Source organism: Symphalangus syndactylus, chromosome 1 (assembly GCF_028878055.3).
Source record: "Symphalangus syndactylus isolate Jambi chromosome 1, NHGRI_mSymSyn1-v2.1_pri, whole genome shotgun sequence".
Taxonomy (NCBI): domain Eukaryota; kingdom Metazoa; phylum Chordata; class Mammalia; order Primates; family Hylobatidae; genus Symphalangus; species Symphalangus syndactylus.
The window spans coordinates 142,352,696-142,380,668 of NC_072423.2; the positions used below are offsets into that span (position 1 = coordinate 142,352,696).

At 42.0% G+C, this 27,973-nt stretch overlaps 1 protein-coding gene and 1 long non-coding RNA gene across 15 annotated transcripts in view; one reads left to right on the forward strand and one right to left on the reverse strand.

Annotated features, from left to right (window-relative positions):
• Nucleotides 1–27,973, forward strand: part of PSD3 (pleckstrin and Sec7 domain containing 3) — a 555,378-nt gene that overhangs the window by 57,601 nt on the left and 469,804 nt on the right. For 2 of the 11 annotated variants that reach the window (XM_055286564.2, XM_055286580.2), the window contains exon 1: nucleotides 17,822–17,977. The exons of 8 other annotated variants lie outside the window; for them this stretch is intronic. In XM_055286564.2, the coding sequence (XP_055142539.1) occupies nucleotides 17,957–17,977 (21 nt within the window). In that variant the 5' untranslated portion in view covers nucleotides 17,822–17,956. Of the gene's footprint in view, nucleotides 1–17,779; nucleotides 17,978–27,973 lie in introns of those variants that run through there. One more of the 11 variants, XM_055286610.2, reaches the window with a different exon arrangement.
• On the reverse strand, nucleotides 116–27,876 carry LOC129486580 (uncharacterized). Of its 4 annotated transcripts, none has more exons than XR_008659026.2 (5): nucleotides 27,760–27,876; nucleotides 25,175–25,308; nucleotides 22,518–22,758; nucleotides 9,928–9,975; nucleotides 116–309 (listed from the first exon to the last, which is right to left on the reverse strand). It is a non-coding gene; the product is annotated as an uncharacterized lncRNA (long non-coding RNA). The 4 variants fall into 4 exon arrangements; XR_008659024.2 differs by lacking the exon at nucleotides 116–309 and adding an exon at nucleotides 8,442–8,654; XR_010114463.1 differs by lacking the exon at nucleotides 22,518–22,758.

Genomic DNA, 27,973 nt, shown 5'->3' on the forward strand with positions numbered 1-27,973 from the left:
TGGGCTAGGTATTAGTCAACGGAAGTAATCATCCCACTTTAATAGAAACCCTTAAAGTTCAGTATATGAACGCAATAGAAATTTATTTCTTGCTTACTTCACAGAATATGTTGGTGAATGTCCTGGTTTTGCTGGACACTGACTATCCTACAGTAGACAGCGAGGAGAACACAGATGCTGTCTTGCAGATTGTAGGTGCTAGACATGAAGTGGTGTATCGTGCTGCTGGTACATAGTCCATTTGCCAGAACTGGTAGCATAGCTCCATATAGATACAATTAGACTAGGAAATGTAGTCTTCCTTTGTTCCTAGGAGGAAATTGAGATGGTTTGGGAAACACACGGGACTGTTTCTGCTATGATCTTCTATAGCAAGGAGTTATGTTTAGAAACGAGTTGAAGAAGGGGGACATGAAAGGGAAAGCAGCTTATCCAGGTATATTTTTCATAACCAAAATTAGGATTGCTCTCAAAGGCTGTGACAAAGACTATGTTGAATTCCTTGGATGATCTAGAAATGGAGTGGTAGAAGGTTAGAAATTAAGTTGATACGGGGATGGAGAGGATAAATGATAATTCATAGATGATAAATGGTAATTAAAAAGAGGTTTAATTGGTTCACAGTTCTGTAGACTGTACAGGAAGCTGGTGCTGGCAGCTGCTTGGCTTCTAGGGAGGCCTCAGGAAGCTTACAATCATGGTGGAAGGTGAAGGGGGAGAGGACAAGTCACATAGTGAAAGCAACAGCAAGAGAGAAAGTGTGGTCGGCAGAGGTGCCACACACTTTTAAATAACCAGATCTCATGAGAACTCACTATCAGAAAGAGAGCACCGAGCCATGGAGCATTCACCCCATGATCAAAACACCTCCTATTAGGTCCCACCTCCAATGCTGGGGATTACAATTCAACATGAGATTTGGGTGGGAACAAATATCCAAACTGTATCAGCAGACTAATACGATAGTACATTATGATCAAATAGGGTTTATCTCAAGATGTAAATTTGGTTTAACATTTAAAAACTAATCAGTGTAATTCACCAAAATTATAGCATAAAAAAGAAAAATCGTATGAGTATCTCAAAAGATGCAGAAACAGGATTTGACAAAATTCAATACCCAGTCATGATGAATAACTTTCAGCAAATTAGATACGGACAGGAACTTCTTCAACTTGACAAAAGGCATGTACCAAAAGCTAACATTCTCCTTAAAGGGAAAGACTAAATGCTTTTCCCCTAAGATCAGAAACTAAGCAAGGATGTCTGTTTTTATCACTACTATTCCATATTGTATTAAAATTCCTGACCAGTGCAAAAAGGCTCTTTACAGAGAATAAAACTTTATTCACAAAAGTCATGATCAGCTATGTAGAAAATCATTATTAAGATTTTAATTTAAATACTAGTAGAAATAATAAGTGAGTTTAGCAAGGTCACAGAATGCAAGATCAATATACAAAAATAAAATTTGTTTATTAGTGAAAATTTTGAAATAATAATTAAGAAAATAATACTATTTACAGTCACATCAAAAAGCATGAAAATACTTGGGTATAAACTTAAAATATGTGTGATATGGTTTGGCTGTGTCCCCACCCAAATCTCATCTTGAATTGTAGTTCCCTGTGGTGGGAGGAACCCAGTGGGAGGTAATTTAGTCATGGAGGTGTTCACCGTCATGCTGTTCTTGTGATACTGAGTTCTCACAAGATCTGATGGTTTTATAAGGGGCTTTTCCCACTTTTGCTCTGCCTTTCTCCTTGCTGCCTCATGTGAAGGACATGTTTGCTTCCCCTTCCGCTATGATTGTAAGTTTCCTGAGGCCTCCCCAGTCATGCTGAACTGTGGTTCAATTAAACCTCTTTCCTTTATAAATCACCCAGTCTTGGGTATGTCTTTATTAGCAGCATGAGAATGGACAAATACAACATGCAAGTACTATACACTGAAAACTGTAGAACATTGCTTAAATAAATCAAAGGAAATATAAATAAATGGATATAGAGTGTTCATGTTTTAGAAGACAAATTGTTGAGATTTTCAATTCCCTCCAAGCTGACCTACAGATTCAGTGCCATTCCAATTGACATATGCTGGACATTTTTAATTAAACTAATATATTGATTCTCAATTTATTTGGACATACAAAGAACCTAGAGGAGTCAAAACAATTTTTAACGGCAGAACACATTTAGAATACTTACACTACTTGATCTCAATATTACTATAAAGCTAGTAATGAAGACTTTGCATTATTGTAAGTATAGAGACATAGATCAATGAAATGGAAGAGAGAGTTCAAAAGTAGTTCGCATATATAATGGTCAATTGATTTTCAATAAGGTAAATGCAAAAGGATAATCTTTTCAAGAATGGAATTAGAACAACTGGATATCTATCTGGGAAGAAAGGAACCTCCACCCTTAACTCATAGTACATGTGAAGATTAACACATAATGGCTCATAAATGTAAACATAAGAGCTAAAACTAGAACAATTCTAGAAGCAAACATAGAAGAAAATCTTTGTGGCATGACATTAGGGAAAGATATCTCAGGACACAACATAGCACAAACCAAAAACAAAAATGGTAGATTGGCCTCATTTAAATTTAAAACGTTTGTTCTTCAAAGACACTCAAGAAACTAAACGGCAAGCCAAAGCCAGGGAGAAAACCGTTACAAAATACATATCTGATATGTAAATTGCGTCCAGGATGTATAAAGAATTCTCACAATTCAGTAATAGTACAAAAAATACATCTTAAAAAATGGGAGTTGGGCAAAATGGCTCACATCCATAATCCCAGGGCTTTGGGAAACCAAGGAAGAAAGATTGCTTGAGCCCAGTGATAGCTTGAGGCTGCAGTGAGCTATGATCATGCCACTGCACTCCAGCCTGGACAACAGAGAGAGACTCCAACTCCAAAAAAAGGTAGATTGGCTTCACAATCTACACAATCTTCACAATCTTCCAACTCCAAAAAAAAAAAAGGGTAGCCGAGGGGAGGGCAAAAGATTGAAACAGGCACTTTATGAAAGAAGACACACAAATTGAAAATAAGTACATGAAAGGGTGGATGCTCAATATTATTTATCATTAAGATATGCCAGAGAAACTACAATGAAATACTCAAAAAAGCTAAATGTTTTTTTAAAAGTTGACAATACCAAATGTTGGCCACAATACAGAATGCTGGAACTCTCATACGTTGCAGATGGGTATGCAACACAGTGTTAATAGCATAGCCACTTTGGAAAACTGGCAGATTTTTTAAAAAGTAAAGTTAAACATGCGTTAACCATATGTCCCAGTAATATCACTCCAGGGTATTTATCCAAGAACAAACATGTACACACAAAAAACTCAACATAGACATTCATAGCATTTTATTTGCAATAGCCAAAACTGGAAAGTACTCAAATGTCCATCAACTGGTGAGTGGAGAAACAAATTATGTATCCATACAATGGAACACTGTCCAATAAAGAGGAATGACTACAGATCTATATGAAAACATGGATGAATCTCAAAAGTATTATGCTATATGAAAGAGGGCAGAAACAAAAGAGCTCACACCATAGGAATCTATTAATACAGAATTATAAAAAAGACAAAACTACAGAGAGCTAAAACTCTGTAAGCAGTTGCTATGATCCCAGCATCCACAGGGATGGGATTGCTGGCATAGGGGCGTGGAACTTTGCAGGGAGCATGAGGAGGGGGTGAAATATCCTAATTGTAGTGGAATTTACACAGCTCTATACATTTGCGAACTCTCATTGAATTGTACACAAAATTGATGAGTTTTACACTATAGAAATTATATTTCTATAAAGCTGATTTTGAAGGCAAAAATTTTTCTCTGGGGTTTCTGACCGTGGATTAATACAAATCAAAAAACCAAATGGCTGGGTTCCCAGAACTTACAAGTGAAGTGGCTCAAAAATCTCCACTCTGTCAGAATTCAGCCCTAGAAATTTGTTATCTCTTGCAGGTAGCTCAGCAGTTATGTCCAGAATGAGAGTCTTTTTCTTTTTTCCCTTAGAGAGCTCTGTTCTGACAGAATGAGAGTCTTTAATAGGGAAACTGAGAGAGAGCTGATAGATTTCCTTCTTTTCAGAAACAAATGTACAGAGATTTTCCAATGTAAGGGTTCATAATGTGTGTGTATTGTGCAAAGAGAATTCTATCTGCAGTCCTCCTACCAACTTTGGTGACAAGGTTTACAACATTTCTCTCTTTAGAGCCACTGAAATCAAAGAAATTCTTAAACAACATACTATTCTTGCCCAAAATAAGAAGAGAGAATTCATTCACTCACTCATTCATTCAGTATACATTTTCCTTTCTTTCTTAGTTTTTTTTTTTTTTTTTTTTGAGACAGGCTTTTGCTCTGTGGCCTAGGCTAGACTGCAGTGATGTGATCATGGCTCACTGCAGCTTCAAACTCCCGGACTCAAGCAATCCTCACAACTCAGCCTTCCAAGTAGCTGGGACTATAGGTGTGTGCCACCACAACCTGGCTTTTTTTTTTTTTTTTTTTTTTTTTTTTGTAGAGATGTGGTGTTGCTATGTTGCTCAGGCTAGTCTCAAACTCCTGGCCTCAAGCTGTCTTCCCACCTCAGCCTCCCAGAGTGCTGGGATTATAGGCATGAGCAACCACACCTGGTCTCCTTTGGTGAATATTTATTAATCGCCTCCTACATGATAGGCAATATACCCAGTGCTGGAAACTAAAAGTAAATATATAAATAAGGTGTTGTCTCTGTCTTCTGGAGAGCTCTAACTTCTCTGAGGTTTTTGGGGTCACAATTCAGAACACTGAGCATCAGCTTCTGTGATTTGCCCTTGTCACTGAAAACTTACCAAAAAAAAACTTCTCAGAATTATGGAGATAAATACTGCTTTTAATAAAGCTCTTTAAATCCTAGAATGTTGGAATTTGGCAGTCAAAAAGGCCATTCTTCCCATTCAGAGAAAAGAAATGAAAGCCTAAGAATACGATGGTCCTATGGGATATGGTTTGGCTGTGTCACCACCCAAACCTCATCTTGAATTGTAGCTCCCACAATTCCCATGTTTTGTGGGAGGGACCCAGTAGGAGGTAATTGAATCACGGAGGCAGGTCTTTCCCTTGCTGTTTTCCTGATAGTGAATAAGCCTCACAATATCTGATCGTTTTATAAAGGGTAGTTCCCCTGCACAGGCGCTCTTGCCTACTGCCATGTAAGATGTAACTTTGTTTCTCCTTCGTCTTCCACCATGATTGTGAGGTCTCCCCAGCCATGTGGAACTGTGAGTCCATTAAACCTCTTTCCTTTATAAATTACCTAGTCTCAGGTATGTCTTCATTGGTAGTGTGGGAACAGACTAGTACACCATGGTAAAAGAAAACAGTTTCTCTATTCACACTACACTTCTGACACTAAATGTGTGGGTTTTTTCCACACCAAGTAATTGTCCAGTTCTCTGCAGATGCCAACTGGGAATCCTAAAATTATGACACCATCTACCTGGAATTTGCACCATACCCACAAGTTAAAATCCCACAAGACTTTCCCCACTTCAGATGCCAACAGTAAGTCTGGGGTTGCCACCAATACTTCTTACCAAGTGGCCATAAATCAGAGGTTCCCATTGATACTACGGGGTAGGAGAGGTAACCCCAAATGATGGCTCTTGACACCTGGACAAGTCAAGGAATTCACCATCAAGAAATTCAAGGACACCGTCAAGAAACTCAAGGACGAGTCAGAAAATAGTGAAAGTCTGGAGCTTTGTGGCAAAGTGAAAAGACACACTCAAGAAAGGGGAGTGTGAGTGTGTGTACTCAAGAGAATGAGTCATGCCCAATGGGGTTTGGAGTTTCTATCTTTATGAGTTTCTTTAACCAAGGGGTGAAATATTCATGAAGATTTCTAGAAAAAGGTAAAGATTTCTCAGAACTGTGGTGTCATCCATGTTTACACCAAATTTGGGTGTTCCATGAACTATTATGGCACTAGTGTGTGTGTGATTTAGGGTGTTAATGAGTGTGTAATGAGGTCCTAGGTGAAACCTACGCCAAATCCAGCACCATGTTGAGTCTGGTTGGTCTTAGTCAACTTGGCCCTCGTCCTGGTTTTCAGGGTCTTATTGGTCCCTAGTATATGCAGCTCTTTCAACAGCTCCTTTTTGCAGTCATGAGACTGCTGGTTGGAATTTTCTGTTCTCCTACGACCATCCTGTCTCACTGTGACCCCTTTCTCAGGATTGATAATTTACTAGAATAGCTCACAGAACTCAGGCTCACAGACACTTTACTTACGTTTACTGGTTTATTATAAAAGTTGCAACTCGGGAACAGCCCAATGAAAGGAATGCATAGGACAGGGGATTGGGGATGGTTCAGAGTTTTCATGCCCTCTCTGGGCACACCACTCTCCCAGCACCTCAATGAATTCATCAACTCCTAAGCTCATAAGTCTCCTGGTTCAAGACTTTCTATAGAGCTTAATCTCCAGACCCCCTTTCCCGTTCCTGGAGGTCGGTTGTGCGGCTGAAATTTCCACCGCTCTAATCATGTCGTCTTTCCGATAACCAACTCCATCCTCGGGCAGTCTAGGGGCTCCATCCTAAGTCACCTCATTAACATAAGCTCAGGTGTCATCATAAGTGGCTTCTTTATGAATAAAAAACGAAGGACTCAGGAAATTACACGGGTTTTAGAAACGAGGACAAAGACCAAATATATTTTGTTTTATCCCACACAGTTAGACAATGAGTTAGTGGGACCCTTTCTGTCTTCTGACTCTGATTCAACATTCCAGAGGCCCCTGGCATGGTCTTCATTATCTCCCTTCATCACTCCCTGCAGAACAGCTGTGTCTCTAAGCCCTGCTGTCCTCTTGGAGACATTCCAGGGTACTTTTACAATCTGAACACATGCAAGCATAGGTAATTTCCACAGGTTATACGTGAAATAACGTATCCTGGGGAAAAAAAGATTATAAATGAAATGCTTAGTTCAGCAAAGGAATGTTTTCTATGGAATCCCCCTTTGATAGAAATATTGATTTTGAAAACATTTCTTTTCATTATTGGAATAATTCAGAAAAAGTGATTTATTTGTGCTCTGAGGGAAATAGGGACTTTCTTCTCAAATGTTTACAGGAATTATTTTGATAGTAAAGCATTTTCTGATAGAGTAGGAGGATACAGATAAGTTTTCAGGCATGAAACAGAAAAGCAGCTGCAGCTATGTGCTTAGGAAAAGTTTTGGTTTTTGTTTTTAATGGTCAAGTCTGTACAGTACAGTACATAGTGCTGTACTAAAAAGCTTTACACTCACAGAAAAATAAATCAGTGCAGTCCTGTGATACCTTGGGACCAAACTTTCATTTGTCGTTTATCCGGTGTATCCTATGTGCCAAAGACTATCCGGTGTATCCTATGTGCCAAAGAATTCAATAGAATTCTTTGTGTTCATGGAAGCGTTCTAGATCTGCAATGTCTAAATATAGTAGCCATTCTCAGTGGCTCATGCCTGGAATCCTAACTGTTTAGGAGGCTGAGACCAGAGGATCACTTGAGGCCAGGAGTTCTGGACCAGCCTGGACAACATAGTGAGTACCTTTATCTACAAAAAAATTAAAAAGAAATTCAGTGGGGGGTGGTAATGCATGTCTGTAGTCTCCAGCTACTCAGGAGGCTGAGGTGGGAGGATCGCTTGAGTCCATGGGAAGTCAAGTCTTCAATGATCTATGACTGCACCACTGCACTACAGCCTGGGTGACAGAGCAAGAACCTGTCTCTAAGGAAATAATAAATAAATAAATAAATAAATAAATAAATAAATAAAGTCACCGCTAACTACCTATGGCTACTGAACACTTGAAATATGGCTAGTGAGACTGAGAAATGAATTTTAAGTTTAATTTTCTTTTAATCCATTTAAATTTAAATGGCCATGTAGTCTACTAGCTATGGAATTGGACAGCATAGCTGTGAGAAATAGGAAATACAAAGTGCCTCAATATTCACAATGTGGTTGTAAATGATTGAGCTAGATGTGGATGGAGGATTGTTTTCAGCAATATCTCTCCACAGAGGACATCTCTCCAATCTTTCAGAGTCATTACCTTCAAATATAATACTCTACGATGGAGGTGATTAACTTGATATCCTATGTGCACATGTATCTATAGTGAGTAAACAAAATGCTATGACTCTTCCAAGCTGAGAAGTATGAGAAGATGGTAGAGTGGGATCCCTTCTGTCTTGGGTGCTACTGAGATGACAATGTAATACACAGCAAAGTATGTCCAAGTGGATTTGGGACAACATCTACCCCATGTACGGATTAAAAAGAAAAATGGTCCTGAGACTTTGTTCCACAAGCTTGTATACCTTGTCAGTCAGATCAAAACTATAAAAATAAGTGCTAATGAGAGGAGAACATGAAGAGATGGTGATGAGAGCTGTTGCCTGGCTCTACTCTCCATTGGAAGAGAGCTAGCTGCTACTCTCTAGCCCCAAGCCTAGTAAAAGGAGTTCAAAGAGACCTGTTGGAGAAATCACAAATAGTTCCTGGTAGCTGGAAAACACTGAAGACGGTGGCCTCGCTCATGCTCCAGAAAACCAATGGAGGCTGCTTCTTCCCACGAAACCTAGAGTGAGAGAGGGTTGACCAACTGCTTTGGGAGAGGGACTAGGGAAGCCCTTGCTATATGGTTGGGATCAGCCCACACTCCCAGAGTTGCTGAGGCAACAGGCATGTGTGAGTGTTTCTTGTGGAAGAGATGTGGGCCACGTGCAATAGAGTTGGCATGGAGTCTATCTTCTTGGGGACCACCCAGTAGGGTGGGTGGGAGAGGGCAAGGCTCAGCAGGAAGAAATGTTCAAGTGGGTACATAAGACTGAGGAACTGGAATAGAGAACCCCACTTAATATGGTTTGGATGTTTGTCCCCTCCAAATCTCACGTTGAAATATGATTCCTAGTGTCAGAGTTGTGGTCTGGTGGGAGGCGATTGAATCACGGGGGCAGATCCCTCATGGATGGCTTAGCACTATCCTCTTGGTGATAAGTGAGTTCTTGCTCTGAGTTCGCATGAGATCTGTTCGTTTTAAAAAGTGTGGCACCTCCCCCCAACATTTCTCCTTCTCCTGTTCTCACAGTGTGACATGCCTATCCCTGCTTCACCTTCTGCCATAATTATAAGCTTCCTGAGTCTTGCCAGAAGCTGAGCAGATGTTGGTGCCATGCTTGTACAGCTTGCAGAACCTTGAGTCAATTAAACCTCTTTTCTTTATAAAGTAACTAGTCTCAGGTATTCCTCTATGGTAACAAATAGATTAATAGATTACCCACCCTTTCTTTCACACTGCACTCTTCCAGTTGAAGCAGAAGAGAAGATTTAATGCTAAGTCAAGTTTAGACTAAGGAGTGCATAGTTTAATTACTGAATTGACACTATGCTTAGAGGACCTACAAGTGAGCTGAATAACCGGGCCTGCAAAGTTTTCCCATAATGCCAGGAGAAAGTTTCTCCCACTAAATAAAAGGATCACAGCAGACAGTTCTGGTCAACAAGGAATGGAACTTATTCAAAATCCTGGTTATGATACTTACATGGATTTCATTCGATTTTCTCTTTACAATTCCAAGAAGCTATGTTTTTTTTTTTGTAACAAAAAAAAAAAACAAATAAAATAGAAATTAATTTCTGTCAGCTTGGAAGTCTGTATGTTAACCAAATCTGTCTTTTTAATTAATTCCAGAAGTAACTATTCATGCAAAAAAAATCGGGAGTGAGTATTAATAACACTGGGTTGGGCACAAAACATAGCTTGAGACAAACTGAGATTGCTAGAATTACAGTCATATAGCACTATCTCTTTCATTCTTCCTGAAAATAATAGAACAAGTTTTGATACCTACCTGCAGGAGGTAGGGAGAGAGCAGAACTCAGACACTGCTGATTGAAAACTGTAGAAAGGAAAAGGTTTCATGTAAAAATAATCTGAAAATATTCCATTAAGGAACATTCTTTTGTTTTCCTCCTACTTCACTGACTGCTCATTTCAGATTCCTCTGCATGTTCTTACTCATCTCCCTAATTTCTTAGCATTGGAGTGCATTAGGCTCTCCTCTTTTCTCTTTACCATCCACTCCTTTGGTGATCTCATTCAGTTTCATGGATGTAAATATCATCTCTGTTACAGCTCCCACTCCTACCTGTCCCCTGAATTCTGGTTTTATATATCCAGTGGCTTGCCTGGCACTCCTCTGCTGAATGTCGAAAAGTTAACTCTAACTTAACATGTCCAAAAATTACAGCCTGATATCCCATCCTAAATCTTGTTACTTCCACAGTCTTCCCCGGTTAGTTAATGCAACTCCATTTTTCTGGTAGTTCAGTCCCAAACCCTTGAGTCATCTTTGACTCTCTTTCATAATGTACATTCACACATCAGCAAATTCTGTCAGCTCAATCTTCAAAATATGACCAGAATCTCAACATTTCTTACCTCCTTCTTTGCCACCACCCTGGCCCAAGCCACCATCGTCTCCTGCTTGAATTGTTGTAGTAGCCTCCTAATCACCTCCTTGCTTCCAATACATAATACAGGGTGATTCTGGCAAAATGTAAGTCAATCATCCTGCCCCTCTGCTCAAAATCTACCAAGGGCAGTTAAGGGTCTTTACAACAACCTATAAGGTCCCACTTACGACATCTCTGACTACCTTTCACCTGGCTCACTCAGCCCTAGGCACACTGACCCCTTGCTGTGCTCAAAACACACCAGGCAAGACCTCAGGGCCTTTGCACTTATAGTTACATATTTGCATGGCTTTCCCCCTCACCTCCTTTAGGTGTTAACTCAAATTTCACCTCTCAGTGAAGCCTTCTGTCAATATCCTTTGCAACCATCTACTCTCCTGATGCTATACTCCTTACGCCTTATCCCTTTCCTTGTTTTGTTTTTCTCCAAGACACTCAGCATCATATCACATCACATATATTTACTTATCTTGCTTATTTTCTGTCTTCCCAAGCTCCATGAGGGAAGGGATGCTTTGTGCTCCGTTAGAGTCAGTAAACTATACCTAGCACATGGTACATGTTGGATAAATATTTGTCACATGAATGAATGGAAGAATAACTACCCATAAGAAGGACAGTACAAAATAAACTGAACGTGTATTATAGAGACTTAACCTCAGTTATTTGGGTCTTGGGGGAAAGGTGAGCTGAGTCTACCCTATGCCTCGGACCACCCTCTGGTCTAACATTTCTTAGGCACTTACTATACTCCCTCCTCAGTTTTCCTCTTTTCTCCATTCTCTTCGATCCCCTAAGCACATGAACCACCTTTCTGCTCTTTCCTTCTTGTCTCCCATCCCTCTTATCCACCCAGCATACACTCAGCATTCAGTCGAGTCCCACCAGGCAAATGCCATGGTGAATTTTGTGTCAGAAATATTCTCTCAGCTTCACCTTGAGCTTTTGAAATCCAAGCATATCATGATTTTAGGTATGTTGACTATTTCTGCCTTGGGTAGTGGCAAATTTTAATTTAAAAATTTTTTGTTGAGCCTCAACTACAGACCAGGCACAGTTCTGGAAGCTAGGAATACAATAACGAATAAATAAGACTGGCACTTATGTTCTCTATTCTAATGTATCAGTGGTTTGTATGCAGTTATTATATGATTTATAAGGCATCCTATCTGTGCACTTAAGCAGTTGTAGGCAGCCCACTTATTGAAAATACTGTAGAGGTTAGAGTTGCTTATTATTTAAAATAAAAACCCTTTCCCTTAAATGCATATTTTAAGACTCTTGGATTGTTTGAGAATTGATAATAAAGAGGAGTAAGCCATAGATCACAATGGAAAAATACTTAGTTTTTTTTCTTTTTTGACGTGAAATGACTCACATCTGTGAAATGGCAAAACTCATAATAGAGATTTAAAAAAATGAGTTGTTGAGTTTTAAGTTTAAAGCATTAACCTGAAGCCTGGGGAACTCATCTGTTTTCATGATTCCTTCCATCTGTTTTTTTTTTTTTTTTTTGCTGGGCATTTATTTCCAGAGCTAAGTAAATTACCTAGGCTTTCACCAGGAATAAGAAACTTATCTTCTGGCTGGGCGCAGTGGCTCATGATTGTAATCCCAGCCTTTTGGGAGGCTGAGGTGGGCAGATCATGAGGTCAGGAGATCAAAACTATCCTGGCCAACATGGTGAAACCCCATCTCTACTGAAAATATCAAAATTAGCCTGGTGTGGCTGTGTGCGCCTGTAGTCCCAGCTACTCAGGAGGCTGAGGCAGGAGAACTGCTTGAACTCGGGAGGCGGAGGCTGCAGTGAGCTGAGATTGAGCCACTGCACTCCAGACTGGGTGACAGAGCAAGACTCTGTCTCAAAAGAGAAAAGAAACTTATCTTCTGACTCTCATGAGGATAGACTTGGGTAGTCAAGTTTTTGATGTTCAGACACACTTGATTCAAGAAAAAGTATTTTCTCTGGTTTTGGATCAACACCTCTATCTTTAACCCCTGAACAAATTCCAAGTGGCTCTCCACCTCTACCTTTTGCAAGATGTTCTCAGCTTCAGATTTATTAGTGCATACATGCTTTCATGTACACACACATCTACATATCTCTTAAGCTTTCAGTCTAAAACAATGAATTGACTATTGGAACATTTCTCTTGATTCATGTTTTTTCTTTTATTGAAGTAAAATTTATATACGAGCAATGCACAGCTTTTAAGTGTAAAATTCTATGAGTTTTGACAAATGTAACATCACCCAAATAGAACACCTGCATCATCTTAGGAAGCTCCCTTACGCCCATTTATTTTTTAAAAAAGAGCATTTAATATTAATCATTGCATTAAAAAACTTAAAATGCCTTGAAATCCTACAGTTATATATGAAAGAAACTTGAGAGGTCTTCCAAAATTTGAAAACATATTAAAAATGTAAATATTATCAGTAATAAATGTGAGGGTGGGATTTTTCTCAAATGTCAATAATAAAATTGTGATCAACCATGCTAGAGAAAAGACTGGGCTATCTATTCAACCCACAGAAAATGTTACACAATCAATCTACCACTTCACACCCACTAAGATGGCTGTAATCAAACACAAAAATAATAATCAGTGTGGGTGAGGATGTGGAGAAATTGGAACCTTCATACATTGCTGGTAGGATTGTACAGTGGTGTGGCCAGTGTGGAAAACACATTGGAAGTAAAGTTATACAGTTATGATATAACTCACAAATTCTACTCTAGGTAGAATGGAAAACAGAAATGGAAGCATAACATCTACATGAAAACTTGTACATAAATTTTTGTAGTAGTGTTATTCCTAACAGCCAAAAAGTTGAAACAACTGAAATGTCCATCAACTAATAAATGGATCAATAAAATGTGGCCTATCCACACAATAGAATATTATTTAGCAATAAAAAATGAAGTTCTGATATATGCTACAATATGGATGAGCATTGAAAATATTATGATAAGTGCAAGAAGCCAGTCACAAAGACCACATATTTTGATTCCATTTATATGAAATGTCCAGAATAGGCAAATCTGTAGAAACAGAAAGTAAATTAGTGTTTGCCAGGGACTGAGGGGTTTGGAGGGAAAAGAGGAGCGACTGCCAATGGGGATAGCGTTTCTTTAGGGGATGATGAAAAATTTCCAGAATTGACTGTGGTGATGATTGCACAAATCTGTGAATATGCTAAAGCACATTGATTTGTATCCTTTAAATAGGTGAGTTGTGTGTTATGTGAATTGGATCTTGATAAAGCTATTTAAAAAAAATCTTTCCAATGAGATGATCGAGTATGTAGCTAAGCTGGGCATGGTGGCTCACGCCTGTAATCCCAACACTTTGGGAGGCTGAGGCAGAAGGACTGTTTGAGCCCAGGAGTTGGACACTAGCCTAGCCATACAGGGAGACCTCATCTTAAATGAAAAGTTAGCCGGGCCTGGTGGTGTGTGCTTGTAGTCCCAGTTACTTGGGTGGCTGAGGTGGGAGGATTACTTGAGTCTGGGAGGTAGAGGCTGCAGTGAGCTGTGATTGCACCACTGTACTCCAGCCTGGTCAATGGAGTGAGATACTGTCTCAAAAAAAGAAAAAAAGAGTATGTAGCCAAAATACTTGAGGAAAAAGTATTGCTATGGCTTGAATGTCCCTGCCAACATTCACGTTGAAATTTAATCGCCATTGTAACAGGAGTAAGAGGTGGGGCCTTTTTTTTTTTTTTTTCTGAGACGGAGTCTCGCTCTTTCACCCAGGCTGGAGTGCAGTGGCACGATCTCGGCTCACTGCAGGCTCCGCTCCCCGGGGTTCACGCCATTCTCCTGCCTCAGCCTCCCGCGTAGCTGGGACTACAGGCGCCTGCCACCGCGCCCGGCTAATTTTTTGTATCTTTAGTAGAGATGGGGTTTCACCGTGTTAGCCAGGATGGTCTCGATCTCCTGACCTCGTGATCCGCCCACCTCGGCCTCCCAAAGTGCTGGGATTACAGGCGTGAGCCACCGCGCCCGGCCAAGGTGGGGCCTTTAAGAGGTGATTGGGTCATAAGGGCTCTGCTCTCGTGAATGCTGTTATTGAGAGAGTGAGTTAGTTATCTAGAGACCCAGCTTTTGATAAAAGGATAAGTTTGGACCCTATTTGCTTCCTGTCTCTTGTGCTCGCTTGCTATGTGACACTTTCCACCATGGAACCACCCTCACCATGTGCTGTTGCTGTGCTCTTGGACTTCCAGCCTCCAGAACTGCGAGAGATTCATTTCTTTTCTTTATTAATTACCTAGTCTGTGGTATTCTCTTATAGCAGCAGAAAACAGGTGAAGACAAATATTACCGAAGTGTTTTAGGAAGTTTATTAATACAAAATATTATATAGGTGGTAGATAAAAATATTGTGTGATTTTTCTGGATTTGGTAATGTTTGTGGGATTTGTCAACTCTTAGAAATTTGTATTTGAGATTTTTGTCATTCTAAATAAACATTCATGTTGTACTAAAAAATAAATATTCCATAATCTGGGCTTTTCCGTGACCTTCAGAAATAGGAAGAATTAACTATATGCACAAATAATACATGATGGAATTTCATCTTCCTTTTCATTTCTTCTTTTAACCTCCAGTATATAATGTCTTGCCTACTATATAGTCTCTCTTTCCACACCACATACATTAGGGCTCACGGGAAGAGGTGGGGGAGGAATATGTTATTGGATAAATACACACTAGCCCATGCCTAGGTGGTCTGCATGCCTCCTTTCTCTTTTTACCAGGGCGGGTGCTTGTGTATTGTGACACTGAACTTCAGCACTGGGGGCTATGGTAGCAGAAATGGGGATTCTTACTTCATTTTTAATATTTCCGAAAGCCTAACAAAATATTTACACACAAAATACATGCTGGCAAAATGAAATGTCAATGTTTATTTGATTTGCTTTAGGCTTCATTGACTTAGTAGTGGTAACACTGGCTAATTTATGCTGATCATAACCTCTAACTATTTTATCTTTGATTATTTATAACTGGACGAATGAATGATTATTTAATATATGTGATCAGCTTTATAAGCACAATCTTAAAATATTTTGGCTTCGAGGATAAAACCAATTAAAAATTCCTTTTGCAATGAAAATGGGAAACACATTTCTGTGGCTTAACTTTTGAAATGCTCCTTTATTGAAATTCACTATAGGCCAGCAGCTTTACTTAATTTATCATGCTAATAACACTTCTGTAAGGCATTATTAACCCAATTTTATAAATGAGGAAACAGAGGCTCCGATTATAGATATCTATGCCCAAGTTCCTTAACTAGAAACATCAGATAAATCTATGTCCACCCTGCCTCCTATATGATTAGTTATTTTTTTTGTTTGTGAATTGGTTAATTTCCCAGGTAAAGGCCAGTAGGCCAGTGGTCAAGCCTCAGGGTAGCCACTACATTTTGTACTCGGTCTTACTTTTGATGCTTTGCCAACAAAACCATCAAACCCCAAGGTTCAAGGAAGGCAGGAGTTGATTGGGAATAGGCACACCAGGACTGTCTCTGTAGGGTATGTATGCAAGGGTAAAGGGATATCACAAACGAGAAATATGCCTGTATTAGTCCATTTTCACACTGCTGATAAAGACACACCGGAGACTGGGCAATTTACAAATGAAAGAGGTTTATTGGACTTAGAGTTCCACATGGTTGGGAGGCCTCACAATCATGGTGTAAACCAAGGAGGAGCAAGTCACATCTTAGGGGGATGGCAGCAGGCAAAGAGAGCTTGTGCAGCAAGCACTCCCATTTTTAAAATCTTCAGATCTCGTGAGACTCATTCACTATCACGAGAACAGCCCAGGAAAGACCCGCCCCCATAATTCAATCACGTCCCACAAGGTTCCTCCCACACACCTGGGAACTGCGGGAGTTACAATTCAAGATGAGATTTGGGTGGGGATACAGCCAAACCATATCAATGCCCAAGTGACTGGGGTGCTTCCAAACCTACACATCTGCTCACAGTGCTGCTCTGGCAGGGGGAGCATGAGCTGCGGACGTTTTTCTGAAGGTGGAGTGAATTTGTATAAATGCATACACTCCCTCATGCTGGTTCCTCTGGTGGGTGTCCAAGGCTGCCTTTGATAGATGCAGATGGGGCAGCCAAGGCAAAGTAGGTGACTTATGTGGCCTTGGTGCATCTCAGCTATGCCCACCAGGCAGCCCATGCTGACATGGTGGGCGAGATCGTGGGGCCACCAGAGAACCTGACTCCACTCCCAACTCTAAACTTGGCCAAGTCAGTCACTTCTCGTTATTGGGGCGTCTTCTACCTGTTACTTGAAAAAGACTGTTCTTTGGAACAATAAGGCGGTAACACATACATGGAACCACCCTGTAGCCGGCCACACAGGTTCCGCCTCCAGGTGCTTGGATCTACTTAACGGAGCTCCCAGTGGGGAAAGATTTGAGGTCTCTCCGTCCCTCTACCAGGGGAGGGCGCCGTTCCAGCCCTTGCCTCTGCGGCACAGATCAAAGGACGGAGGAAAAAAGGTGCAGGTCTGGGGCACTCATGTTCGAAAATTCAGTTTTAAGTGACCTCTCCCCGCGCACGCACTGTCGGTGGGGACAGTCCCGAGGCCAGGCTGCGGGGCGCCTGGGGGGACTCGCCTCAGGGGGAAATGGACCTTTCAGGGCTCAACGGGTCCCCAGGACTAAACGCTCCGGCAGCGGATCGGTGCCAGGGGAGCCCCGTCAGAGAGGCCGGGACCCCGAGGGATGCCTAGGTGCGTGTCCCCAAGCCCGCGTACCTCCAGCCCCGGCGAGACGGCGCCCGACTCGAGGCTCCAGTCACACGGCCCTTCCTGAGAGGAAACACCAGGGAAAGCACCTCTCACTTTTCTCAGGGTGGGAAAACTGTGAAGGAAGAAGACAAAGCAACAGGCAGGTTTCCGCTCGCGGGCTGGAGGCTGGGCCCAGGGCGGGCGCGCGGCTGCAGGAGGCAGCGGAGGGTCGGGGCCGCTCGAGGGCTGCACTGCGAGGTTCTGGATCGCCTCCAGCCTCCCCCGGAGGCCCCGCCCCTGCCCTGGAGACCCCGCCCCCGCCTCGGAGGCCCTGCCTCCTCCCCGCTCCCCGAGGCGTCGGCCCCGCCTCTCCGCCCTCCGCCCTCCGCCCCCCAGGCCCGCCACCGCCGGTCCCGCCTGCGCCTCCTTCGCTTTGACGTTACTGGGGGCCGGGCGGGCGGCCGCCGCGGACTCGCAGCCTCGTCAGCCTCCGCCAGGGTGCGCGCGGGCCGCCGCCTCTCGGCGGTCCCGGGAGCCCAACAAAGAGCACGCGGCGCTGGCCGCCGGCACTCGCGCCCTGAGGCTGCGGCCCCGGAGCGCCCGGCGGCGGTTTCGGCGCCCGGCGGGGCGGGCGATGGAAGATGGAAGGAAGGAGCGCAGCGGTGAGCTCCCGGGCCGGGGTGCGGGCGCGAGGTGCGCACGCTGCGCCGCTGTCCGACGTGGGGTTTGTGTTGCTTTGTCGCCGCTGTGTCCGCCAGGATCCCGGGGCCACCTGAGTTTGTGCTGTCTCGATAGGTGCTGAGTACAATTTTCCTCTTCACGCTTGCTTGCTTTGTGTTTTTTAGAAGCCCAGCAGGGTCAACTTTGTGGTGTTAAGGTTTAGGGGTTTTAGTTCGTCCCTCTGCTTTGAAAACCTCAGACTGGGGAGAAAGCTATCAGAAGAAGGCAACATGAAAGAGGACCTCATATGCCGATCTTTCTTTGCCCAGTCAGCTTGTATTTGGGGACTATCACGTTTCTGTCAGAAAAAAAAGACTAAACTAAACAAACTTGAATTGAGCGAGCAAACGGACAAGGGAAGATTATTCGGTGCAATTCCCAGGAGCTTTTACAGATGTTTAAGTCATTCTGTTTTACATGCATTTAACTTTATCCGCCGTTTTCAGCTTTCCGTTCTGGCGAATGATGGTCTGAATTTTTTTCTTTTTAAACACATTAACACCGATTAGAGGACGCGGGTTTAGAATGTTGTTGGTGACCTAAATAATAAATGTTTCGTTTTGCCATTCCCCTCGATGTCAAAGGATGTTAAACGCCCACTAGGCAGAGGATGGAATGGGCACCACGACTTCATTTTCTAGACACTGGTTCTCCCGACAGTGGGATCCAGGATTTCCGCTCCAGAATAACTCTTGAGTGGGTCCAGGTGTTGGTGTAGGGAAGACGGAGATCTGGAAAATCACTGTAAGTGGGATTCTGGCAACAAATGCCTGAATGCATTCGTTGTAATTGAGTATGTGCAAAGGATTTTGCAAAGCCTGGTAGCCAGGTGAGTAGGGTAGGATTTCTGCTTTCAAGAAGAGTGCTTGAGAGCTTGCCTAGGAGAGACTTCTGCGTAGGCTACCATGGAGGATCTCAGAGGAAGCTTCTGGCCTCCGGGCTTGGAAGTTCTCAGAGAGGAGCTGGCAGTTATGCTGGACCTTGAAAGGGAGGGGTTGACTGAATTTTTGTGAGATGTGAGGGAAAGGATGTCCTCTGCTGAAGGAAAGGAAATTCACTTTCTACCCTTTTCCAAGAAATGATCCTTCCTTTTCTGAGAGTATTTACAAACCGATTTTCTTTTAAAAAAAGTCACGAAATTCCTCTTCAGCAGTTAAAAGTGCAACGTGCTCAACATCACCAGTTAAGCAAATGCAAAATAAATTAGCACCTTTTCAGCCAGTTTTTAGTGGCTGGCTAGATGTCCTTCCACAACTTTTTTATATCCATCCACAAGTGATTTGTCTTGTTAGATATTTCATTAATAGAAGCTTTTTGTACCAAAAGGAGTAGAGTGGGATCAAGAAAGAGACTTGGATCAGCAGGTAGGACACCTAGCTTAGAGGCTTTGCCACTGACTGGGTGAGTTTTTGCCACTGACTTGGGCAAATTATTTAACCTCTGTCACTACAGTTTCCTGGTAGGGTGAGGGGATTAGGTAGATGCTCTTTCAGAGCCTTCCAGCCCTACCATTTCATATTTCCATGCCTAGACACGTTTTATGCATTACTTATTCAGTGACGTGCTCTTAATTTCACATTCTAAATATCTGTTTGTGTGTTCTGTGAATGGATCAGCACTCTTATCCTGACTATTGAATGTGGGAGAGTGATTAGAGCTACAAAGCTAAAATAATCTTATTAAGGCCAAATTCCATGGTTGAATGTTGTTTTTTTTGTTGTTGTTGTTTGTTTTGTTTTTTTAAAATGCAAGCATAAGAAGCTTGATTTGCCAATCTTAATGTGTGTTTTCTTTAAAGAAAGTTTTGTTGACACTTCATTTCATTTGTGACCAAAGAATAACATATACCTTATGTACATTGCACTTAAGCAATTCAATTCTGCTTTTAATCAGATACTTGCAATTTAAAAAATTGAGTCGCCTTGGAAATTCTTACAGGCTAGTAAATCTTGGGAATTTGGAAATAAAAAAATAAAGTAAGATGAAAGTAGCTCATTGAAAAAGAAAAATTTAGAGGTACTTTCTATCAATGGCTCTGCCCTCTTTCTAAAACCTTGATATTTACATATTTGTTTGCCAACCCTGATGGAAAATTATTTGAGTGGAATTTAGCATGGCATTACATTGAAAAAACATGTCCATGGTACTACTACTTTTGGAGGTGATTTTTTTTTCTTTTATAGAAATTCAGGTGTGATTTGTCATGCATTATTCATAAACTAAGACACCAGTGTGGTGATGGGTTAATTGCAGTCTTGGTTAAGAGATGCTGAGGCAAAACTATGTGAATATGAAAATGTGTATCTGCTTTGGCTTCAGAACTGGTTTGTTTGAGGTTTACATGGGGTAATGTCATTTGGACATTATGAAAAGAGTATCTTTGGGTTTGGGTTGGATTGGGAGGTGAGTTATGGATAGTGATCGTTTCCAATTTTTGGAAATGAATTCAGATGTGATTGAAGTTGAGTCAGACTGTAAAAAATAATCTGGTGACCAAAGTCTGTGGAGTTTAGTATGTGAATCAGGGTTATAGGAGGCTGGAGGTCTAACGTGACCTTGAATTACTGCTGTTGTGATTCTCACCATTTAAGGGTTCTTCCCGGACCGTCTGGGCCAAGCACAGAGGTCCTTGGCTTCCCTTTGCTAAGAGTGGACGTGTTTTCACTTTGAATATTGCCTCTCAGTTCTTCCTAGTTCTTTTACAGTTAAACCAGCCTGGCTTTCATTTAGGAGAGTACAGGATCCATGTGAAATTCTCCAGAGCATTTGTTCGGAGTGCCCATATCTTGACAGCTTGTGTTGTTTGTGATATTGTATGCAGACTCAGAGATTTGCTGGAAAGAATTTAAGTGGTGGCATTATTTTTTCAAAGAGTGTTTTCTGAGTTACGTTGACCATCTTTCAAGGACATTTTTCACAAGCTCCAAATTAGTGTTGTAGTGACTGTTGCAATTTACAATGGAGAAAAAGGAAAATTTGCAGCATATAGTTAACAAGTTATTCTTAAATCCAAATTACCAAATGTCCATGCCTCATTTGAAAATAAGGCATAACTCAACATTAATAATGAATCTTTGCGTGTGCTATCTTATTTATATAAAAATAGTGCGTGTCCCTGCAGTGCTTGTTTGCTCTACCAAAAGAAAGGTTTTTCACTGCGCCCAGAAGGTCAACAAACTTGGGCCCAGTTGGTGCCTAGTCGGCAGGGACTTTGTTGACACTTCAGGGCACAGCGGTGGCAGAGCATTTTCTCTCTTGGTGACACCCGTGGTGTGAGGGATCCGCCCGCTCTTCTCCCGTTCCTGCATGTCAGGCTGTGGCCATGGCAGACCACTCACTCCTTGAGGCTTACTTTGCAGCAAACAGCCATCTGGTTTGAAATTCCCTTTCCTCTGAGTATACATCAGTGAGATGAATCAGAATAATTTATACATGTTGAAGGATATTTTTAAAAGATTATTATTGGAGTTACGGATTTAGGATAACTGGGAAAATTAACATTTTGACCTAGGCTGGTATTCTTTTCTTACATAGTATTTTCACGTGGGTCTTCTGAGAAAGCAGCATTTTCTTTTAAGTTTCATGTTAAGTCCTGATTTTTTTGTTGTTGTTGACACAAGATCTCACTCTGTCACCCAGGCTGAAGTGCAATGGTGCGATCTCAGCTCACTCCAACCTCTGCCTCTCAGACTCAAGCGAGTCTCCTGTCTCAGCCTCCCAAGTGGCTGGGACCACAGGTACATGCCACTGCGCCCAGCTTAATTTTTGTATTTTTAGTAGAGACGGGGTTTCATCATGTTGCCCAGGCTGGTCTTGAACTCCTGAGCTCAGGTGATCTGCCTTCCTTGGCCTCCCAAAGTGCTGGAATTACAGGCATGAGCCACCAGGTCCGGCCAAGTCCTAGCTTTTGGAAAAGGCTTATTTTAAGTGATATTTTCCAGGCATGAGGCATTTTTACAATCACAGCTAATATTTATTGAGTTCTTACTTGGGTTGTCTCCCCTAGTCCCCATGACAACCCATGAGGTCAGTACTGTCATTATTTCCATTCTGAAGTCAGGAGAGGTTAAGGAACCTACTCAAGATCCCACAGTGAATAAGTGGCAGAGCTGAGACTTTAAACTCAGGTGGTCCAATTTTCTTAACCACAATTCTGTTTTTATGTCTCAAAGTTAGCATTGCGTGTTGCAGAAACTGAGCTCGTTGGCTCTAATATTTAGGTTATTCAAGTCTTGGAATCTGAATATTGGATGACTAATTCATCACCAACCATTATACATTTGTTGGCTTAATAGTGGGGCCAGATTTGTTGTTTGGCTCAAGAGATAGAAATGGTGTAATAAAACAACAACAACAAAACCCCTGGGGTGTCTAAAAGGATCGCTGTAGGACCACATGTAAGGAGTTCCACATAGTTATATGTCATTAATTGGAATTCACAATAAAGCAGATTAACAAGTTAAAATGGAATGTAAGGCTCACCTATTTTAAGTTCTAATTGCATCACCTCAGAGAAGTGATGTAGATGCTTCAGCCACAGTGGGTGTTGACACAGTGAAGGCTGCTTTTCTTTGTTATTTCTTCCCACGAGCTGGGGCTTAGAGGTTGTTGAGAAAAGGAGCTTGAAACAATAAGGAGGAAGATGGGGAACGAGCCGAGGGCATTCATAAGATCAGGCGGCAGCTGCTCCCTATTTCCCTGGCCTTCTGTTCTCAGACCTTTGCTAAGAGAAAGTGAATTACAGAAATGAAGCAGCTTGGTTTTCTTATGCCTATTTGGTCTGTGGACAAGAGAAGTAGAAAATTTAAATAGAAGCAGCTGTAGCTTCTTTTGTTTGGCCTCTAGGAGTTTACTGGTTAAGGGCCAGTGGAACTGCCTTTCTCTGTATATGGAAACTTACATGCTTTTTTGAATGTAGATTTTCAAAAACTTGTACTTTCCAAGAAGTTATTTGATAGGCACAGTTTAGATTGAGTCATAGGACACTGGGAGAGGGGAAATTTAGGTGTAAGAGTGATGGCACAGATGGTGCCATTAGATGGCTGCTGTCTCTGTGACTATATTATTTTCTGGCAAAGTTATATTGGAAAAATGCTGAGAAATTGACAGCAGGCTTTGTGATCTTCCAGAGTGTCTCCTCTGGCTCTGCCTTCATGTCCCTACAAGGTGCAAGTAGTGAGTGTTTGAAGAGGCAAGGTATTTCTTGAGTCTGAAACTTTGTTTGAATATCAAAGTTTCTTTTGGGCAGATTTTTATGTTTCGCCAATTCATTTCTAGGGGCTACAAAAGGTCTGTGAGCCACGTTCCCCACCTGCTGATGCTTATTTCTCCCTGTATCTCCGTTGGCCGGGCGCCATGGCTCAAGCCTGTAATCCCAGCACTTTGGGAGCCTGAAGCGGGCGGATCGCCTGAGGTCAGTGGAGTTCAAGACCAGCCTGGCCATCATGGTGAAGCCCTGTCTTTACTAAAAATACAAAAATTAGCCAGGCATGGTGGCAGGTGCCTGTAATCCCAGCTACTCGGAAAGCTGAGGCAGGAGAATCACTTGAACCCAGGAGGCGGAAGTTGCAGTGAGGGGAGACTGTGCCATTGCACTCCAGCCAGACAACAGAGTGAGACTCGCTCTCAATAATAAAAATAAAAAATCTCCCTTGAAGAAAAATTAACCATTGCTTTCCATGAGCTAATATCTGAAAGTATCAAGGCAGAGACGGAAGTACAGATATTATTATGCTATTCATTTATTCATTCAGCAAATATTAAGTGCTTACCATGTGCTGAGCTCCGTGTATGCTCCAAAAAACCTTGTCCACAGGCAAACCTCACTCGGATCATACTAGTGCGAGTCAAACTTCACAATCAGCAAATACTGAAACTACGGTACCTACAAACTCAGAACTTGTGAACTTTATAGAATCGATGCAGTTACTGCCTGAATCAGCATTGTTCAATAGAACTTTTACTGTGATGGAGATGTCCCATATTTGCCCTGTCCAATAAGACAGTCAGTAGCTACATGTGGCTGCTAAGCATGTGAAATGTGGCTAGTGAGATTTAAGAACTGAGTTTTAAATTTTATTTAATTTCAGTAATTTAAATAGCTTCAGGCAGCTAGTAACTACTATATTAGTGCAACTTTACAGCGAAAGTGCTTTTTTAATAGATGGCATTATCTGTCCTGGGCTGTCATTTCTCGCTCTCTATTTATTTATTTTTTTTTGAGACAGGGTCTCACTCTGTCGCCAAGGCTGGAGCGCAGTGGCAAGATCTCGGCTCACTGCCACCGCTGCCTCAGGCTCAAGCGATTCTCCTGCCTCAGCCTCCAGAGTAGCTGGGACTACGGGTGTGCACCAATCATGCCTGGCTGTTTTGTATTTGTAGTAGATACGGGGTTTCACCATGTTAGCCAGGCTGCTCTCGAACTCCTGACCTCAGGTGATCTGTCCCCCTCAGCCTCCCAAATTGCTGGGATTACAGGCATGAGCCACTGGGCCCAGCTGGCTGCAGTTGACTTTTGGTTGCAAGCTGTAGATGGTTCCCTAATTTCTAGCCCTCTTTGATTCTGCCTAGTATCACAGGGAATATTCAGGTGGGCAGTGCTGTATATCAAAGCCAAGGTGTTTTGGGGACGCCTGCACAGCTGTCTTGGAGGCCCAGTTGATTTTCATTGTAGACGAAATTGACAGGAAAAATGCCTGAATAGCGTCTATATTGGCAAGGATTGTGCTGAGTTTTAAAGATAGGTAAGTGAAGGTGCCTGTGTCCAGTGGTTAGAAATAAGGAACATTCTTTTTTTTTTTTTTTTTTTTTTGAGACAGAGTCTCGCTCTGTCACCCAGGATGGAGTGCAGTGGCGCGATCTCGGATCTCGGCTCACTGCAAGCTCCGCCTCCCGGGTTCACGCCATTCTCCTGCCTCAGCCTCTCTGAGTAGCTGGGACTACAGGCGCCCTCCACCACGCCCGGCTAATTTTTTGTATTTTTAGTAGAGTCGGGGTTTCACCGTGGTCTCGATCTCCTGACTGCGTGATCCGCCTGCCTCGGCCTCCCAAAGTGCTGGGATTACAAGCGTGAGCCACCGCGCCTGGCCGAAATAAGGAACATTCTAATAAGGCAGTGGAACAGAGGAAAAAGGTCTTACTCTTTATCCCCAGATACTTCGTAGTGACCAGTCTGGAAGGTAGACAGTCACATTCGCAGGCTCCAGGATTTCTTCAGAGTTGGCCATGTAGGAGTAGTCTTGAGGATAGCAGTGTGAAATTCTCATGGTTAGACCTCTGTTGAAATACATTTTAATTTTGAGTTTTGTAATTTGTGGTGGAACCACAATATCAAGGCATAACAATACAAAAGCATGGGGATAGGAAGAGGAGAAAGAATGACATCTATTTAGTATTTATTATGGGCTAGGTACTATGTGAAACATAGTATGTGTGAGTGTGTGCATGCATGCATCTGTATGTATTTATATATTCTTTTTTTTTTTTTTTGAGATGGAGTTTCACTCTTGTCACCCAGGCTGGGGTGCAATGGTGCGATCTTGGCTCATTGCAACCTCCGCCTCCCGGGTTCAAGTGATTCTCCTCCCTCTGCCTCCCGAGTAGCTGAGATTACAGGTACATGCCACCACACCCAGCTAATTTTTGTATTTTTACTGGAGACGGGGTTTCACCATGTTGGTCCAGGATAGTCTCCATCTCTTGACCTCGTGATTTGCCTGCCTCGGCCTCCCAGAGTGCTGGGATTACAGGCATGAGCGATCGCGCTTGGCCTATATATCCTTTATAGTATTGAAAGGTGGGTGGTGTCTCCATTTTCAGAGGATGAAATTGAGGCTCATGGAGATTAAATGGGATCCTTTTTTTAAACAACTTTATTGAGATATTCACATACTATACTATTCACCCATTGAAAGTGTACATTCATTGGTTTATAGTATGTTCATGGACTTGTGCACCCATCATCGTAGTCAATTTTAGAGCATATTCATCACTTCAAAAACAAAGCCTAGGCCAGGCACGGTGGCTCACACCTGTAATCTCAGTACTTTGGGAAGGAGGAGAATCTCCTGAGCTCTGAAGTTTGAGACCAGTCTGGGCAACATAGTGAGACCCCTTTAATAGCAAACAAATTTAAAAAGTAGCTGAGCATGGTGACGCATGCCTGTAATGGCAGCCACTCAGGAGGCTGAGGCAGGAGGATTGCTTGAGCCCAGGAGGTTGAGGCTGCAGTGTGTCATGATTGCATCACTGTGCTCTAGTCTGAGTGACAGAGTAAGACCCTGTCTCAAAACAAAACACCCCAAAAAATTCCAGACCCATAAGTTGCCACCTCTCCCCATTGCTCTTATCCCTCATCACAGGCAACCACTAATCTATTTTCTGAGTCTGGATTTTGTTGTTCTGCACATATCATGTAAATGAAATAATACAAAATGTGGCCTTTTGTAGCTGGCTTTTTTCTCATGTTTTCAAGTGCTCATCCATGAAGTAGCATGTGTGAGTACTTCATTCCTTGTTATTGCTGAATAGTATGCCATTGACTAGATGGGTCACATTTTATTTATCCATTCATCAGTTAATGGGTTGTTTCCACTTTTGACAGTTAGGAATCATGCCATTCTGAACACAAGCATACAAGTTTTGTGGCCGTTCTAGTGGGTGTGAGGTGGTATCTCATTGTGGTTTTGCTTTTCATTTCTCTAATGACTAATGATGATGAATATATTTTCACGTGCTTATTGGCTTGTATTCATCCATTTTCACACAGCTGATAAAGACATTCCTGAGACTGGGCAATTTGCAAAAGAAAGAGGTTTAATGGAATTACAGTTCCACATGGCTGGGGAGGCCTCACAATCATGGTGGAAGGCAAGAAGGAGCAAGTCATGTCTTACGTGTATGGCAGCAGGCAGAGAGCTTGTGTGGGCAAATTCCCATTTTTAAAGCCATCAGATTTCATGAGACTTATTACAATCAAGAGAACAGCACTGGAAAGACTCACCCCCATAATTCAATTACCTTCCACTGGCTTCCTCCCACAACACATGGGAATTGTGGGAGTTACGATTCAAGATGAGTTTTGGGTGGGGACACAGCCAAACCATATCATTGGCCATCTGTATATTTTCTTTGGAGAAGTGTCTATTCAGATCCTTTGGCCGTTTTTAAGTTATATTATTTGTCTATTTACTCTTAAATTTTAAGCATTGTCTTTATATTCTGGGTTCAAGTCTCTTATCAGATATATGCTTTGCAAATAGCTTCTCTCATTCTGTGGGTTGTCTTTTTTCTTTCTTCTTCCTGACCTTTGAAATTAGTGAGGTTCTTTATCTTAAACAGAGCACCAGAGGGCTTAGCACAGTTCTAGGCCCTCATGTATTTTCCAAAGTGAGTTAACAAAACTTTAAGTATGATGACTTGTGTAACAAATACTGTTTTTTAAATACCTGGTTGGAAGAAGGATGGAGATTTAACCTTTTCCTGAGCTATTTGAGAGGGACCACAAAGCTCTGAAGACTTGAGACTCTTATGTATACTGAAAGGAAATTTTGGAAGCCAGTTCCCTGGAGACTTTTATGTATAGAAAATAGGGTTCTCCTCCTGGATTAGACAGAGAATTGCTTGAAAGGAGGACAGCCTACCTAGAAGACCCTTCTTGATCTTTTTAGGTACTGTAATGTCATGATCTAAATAGTGTTTCCCATACTTGTCTGTCAAGAATTACCTGGTTTCAGATTTCTAGGGCTGCCTGAAGATTCTGGTACAGTGGTTCTGAAGGAGCAGTCTTCATAATTACCCCATGCGAGTCTTAAGATTGGAATGTTTGGGAAACTGATCTCACCTGGTAATAATGATGACCTTAGTGGTTGCCCCTAGAACTTAATTAGTTCTCTTTAGTGGGTGTGGCTTCCAGTTGACAAACATCCCTCACCAGGGAG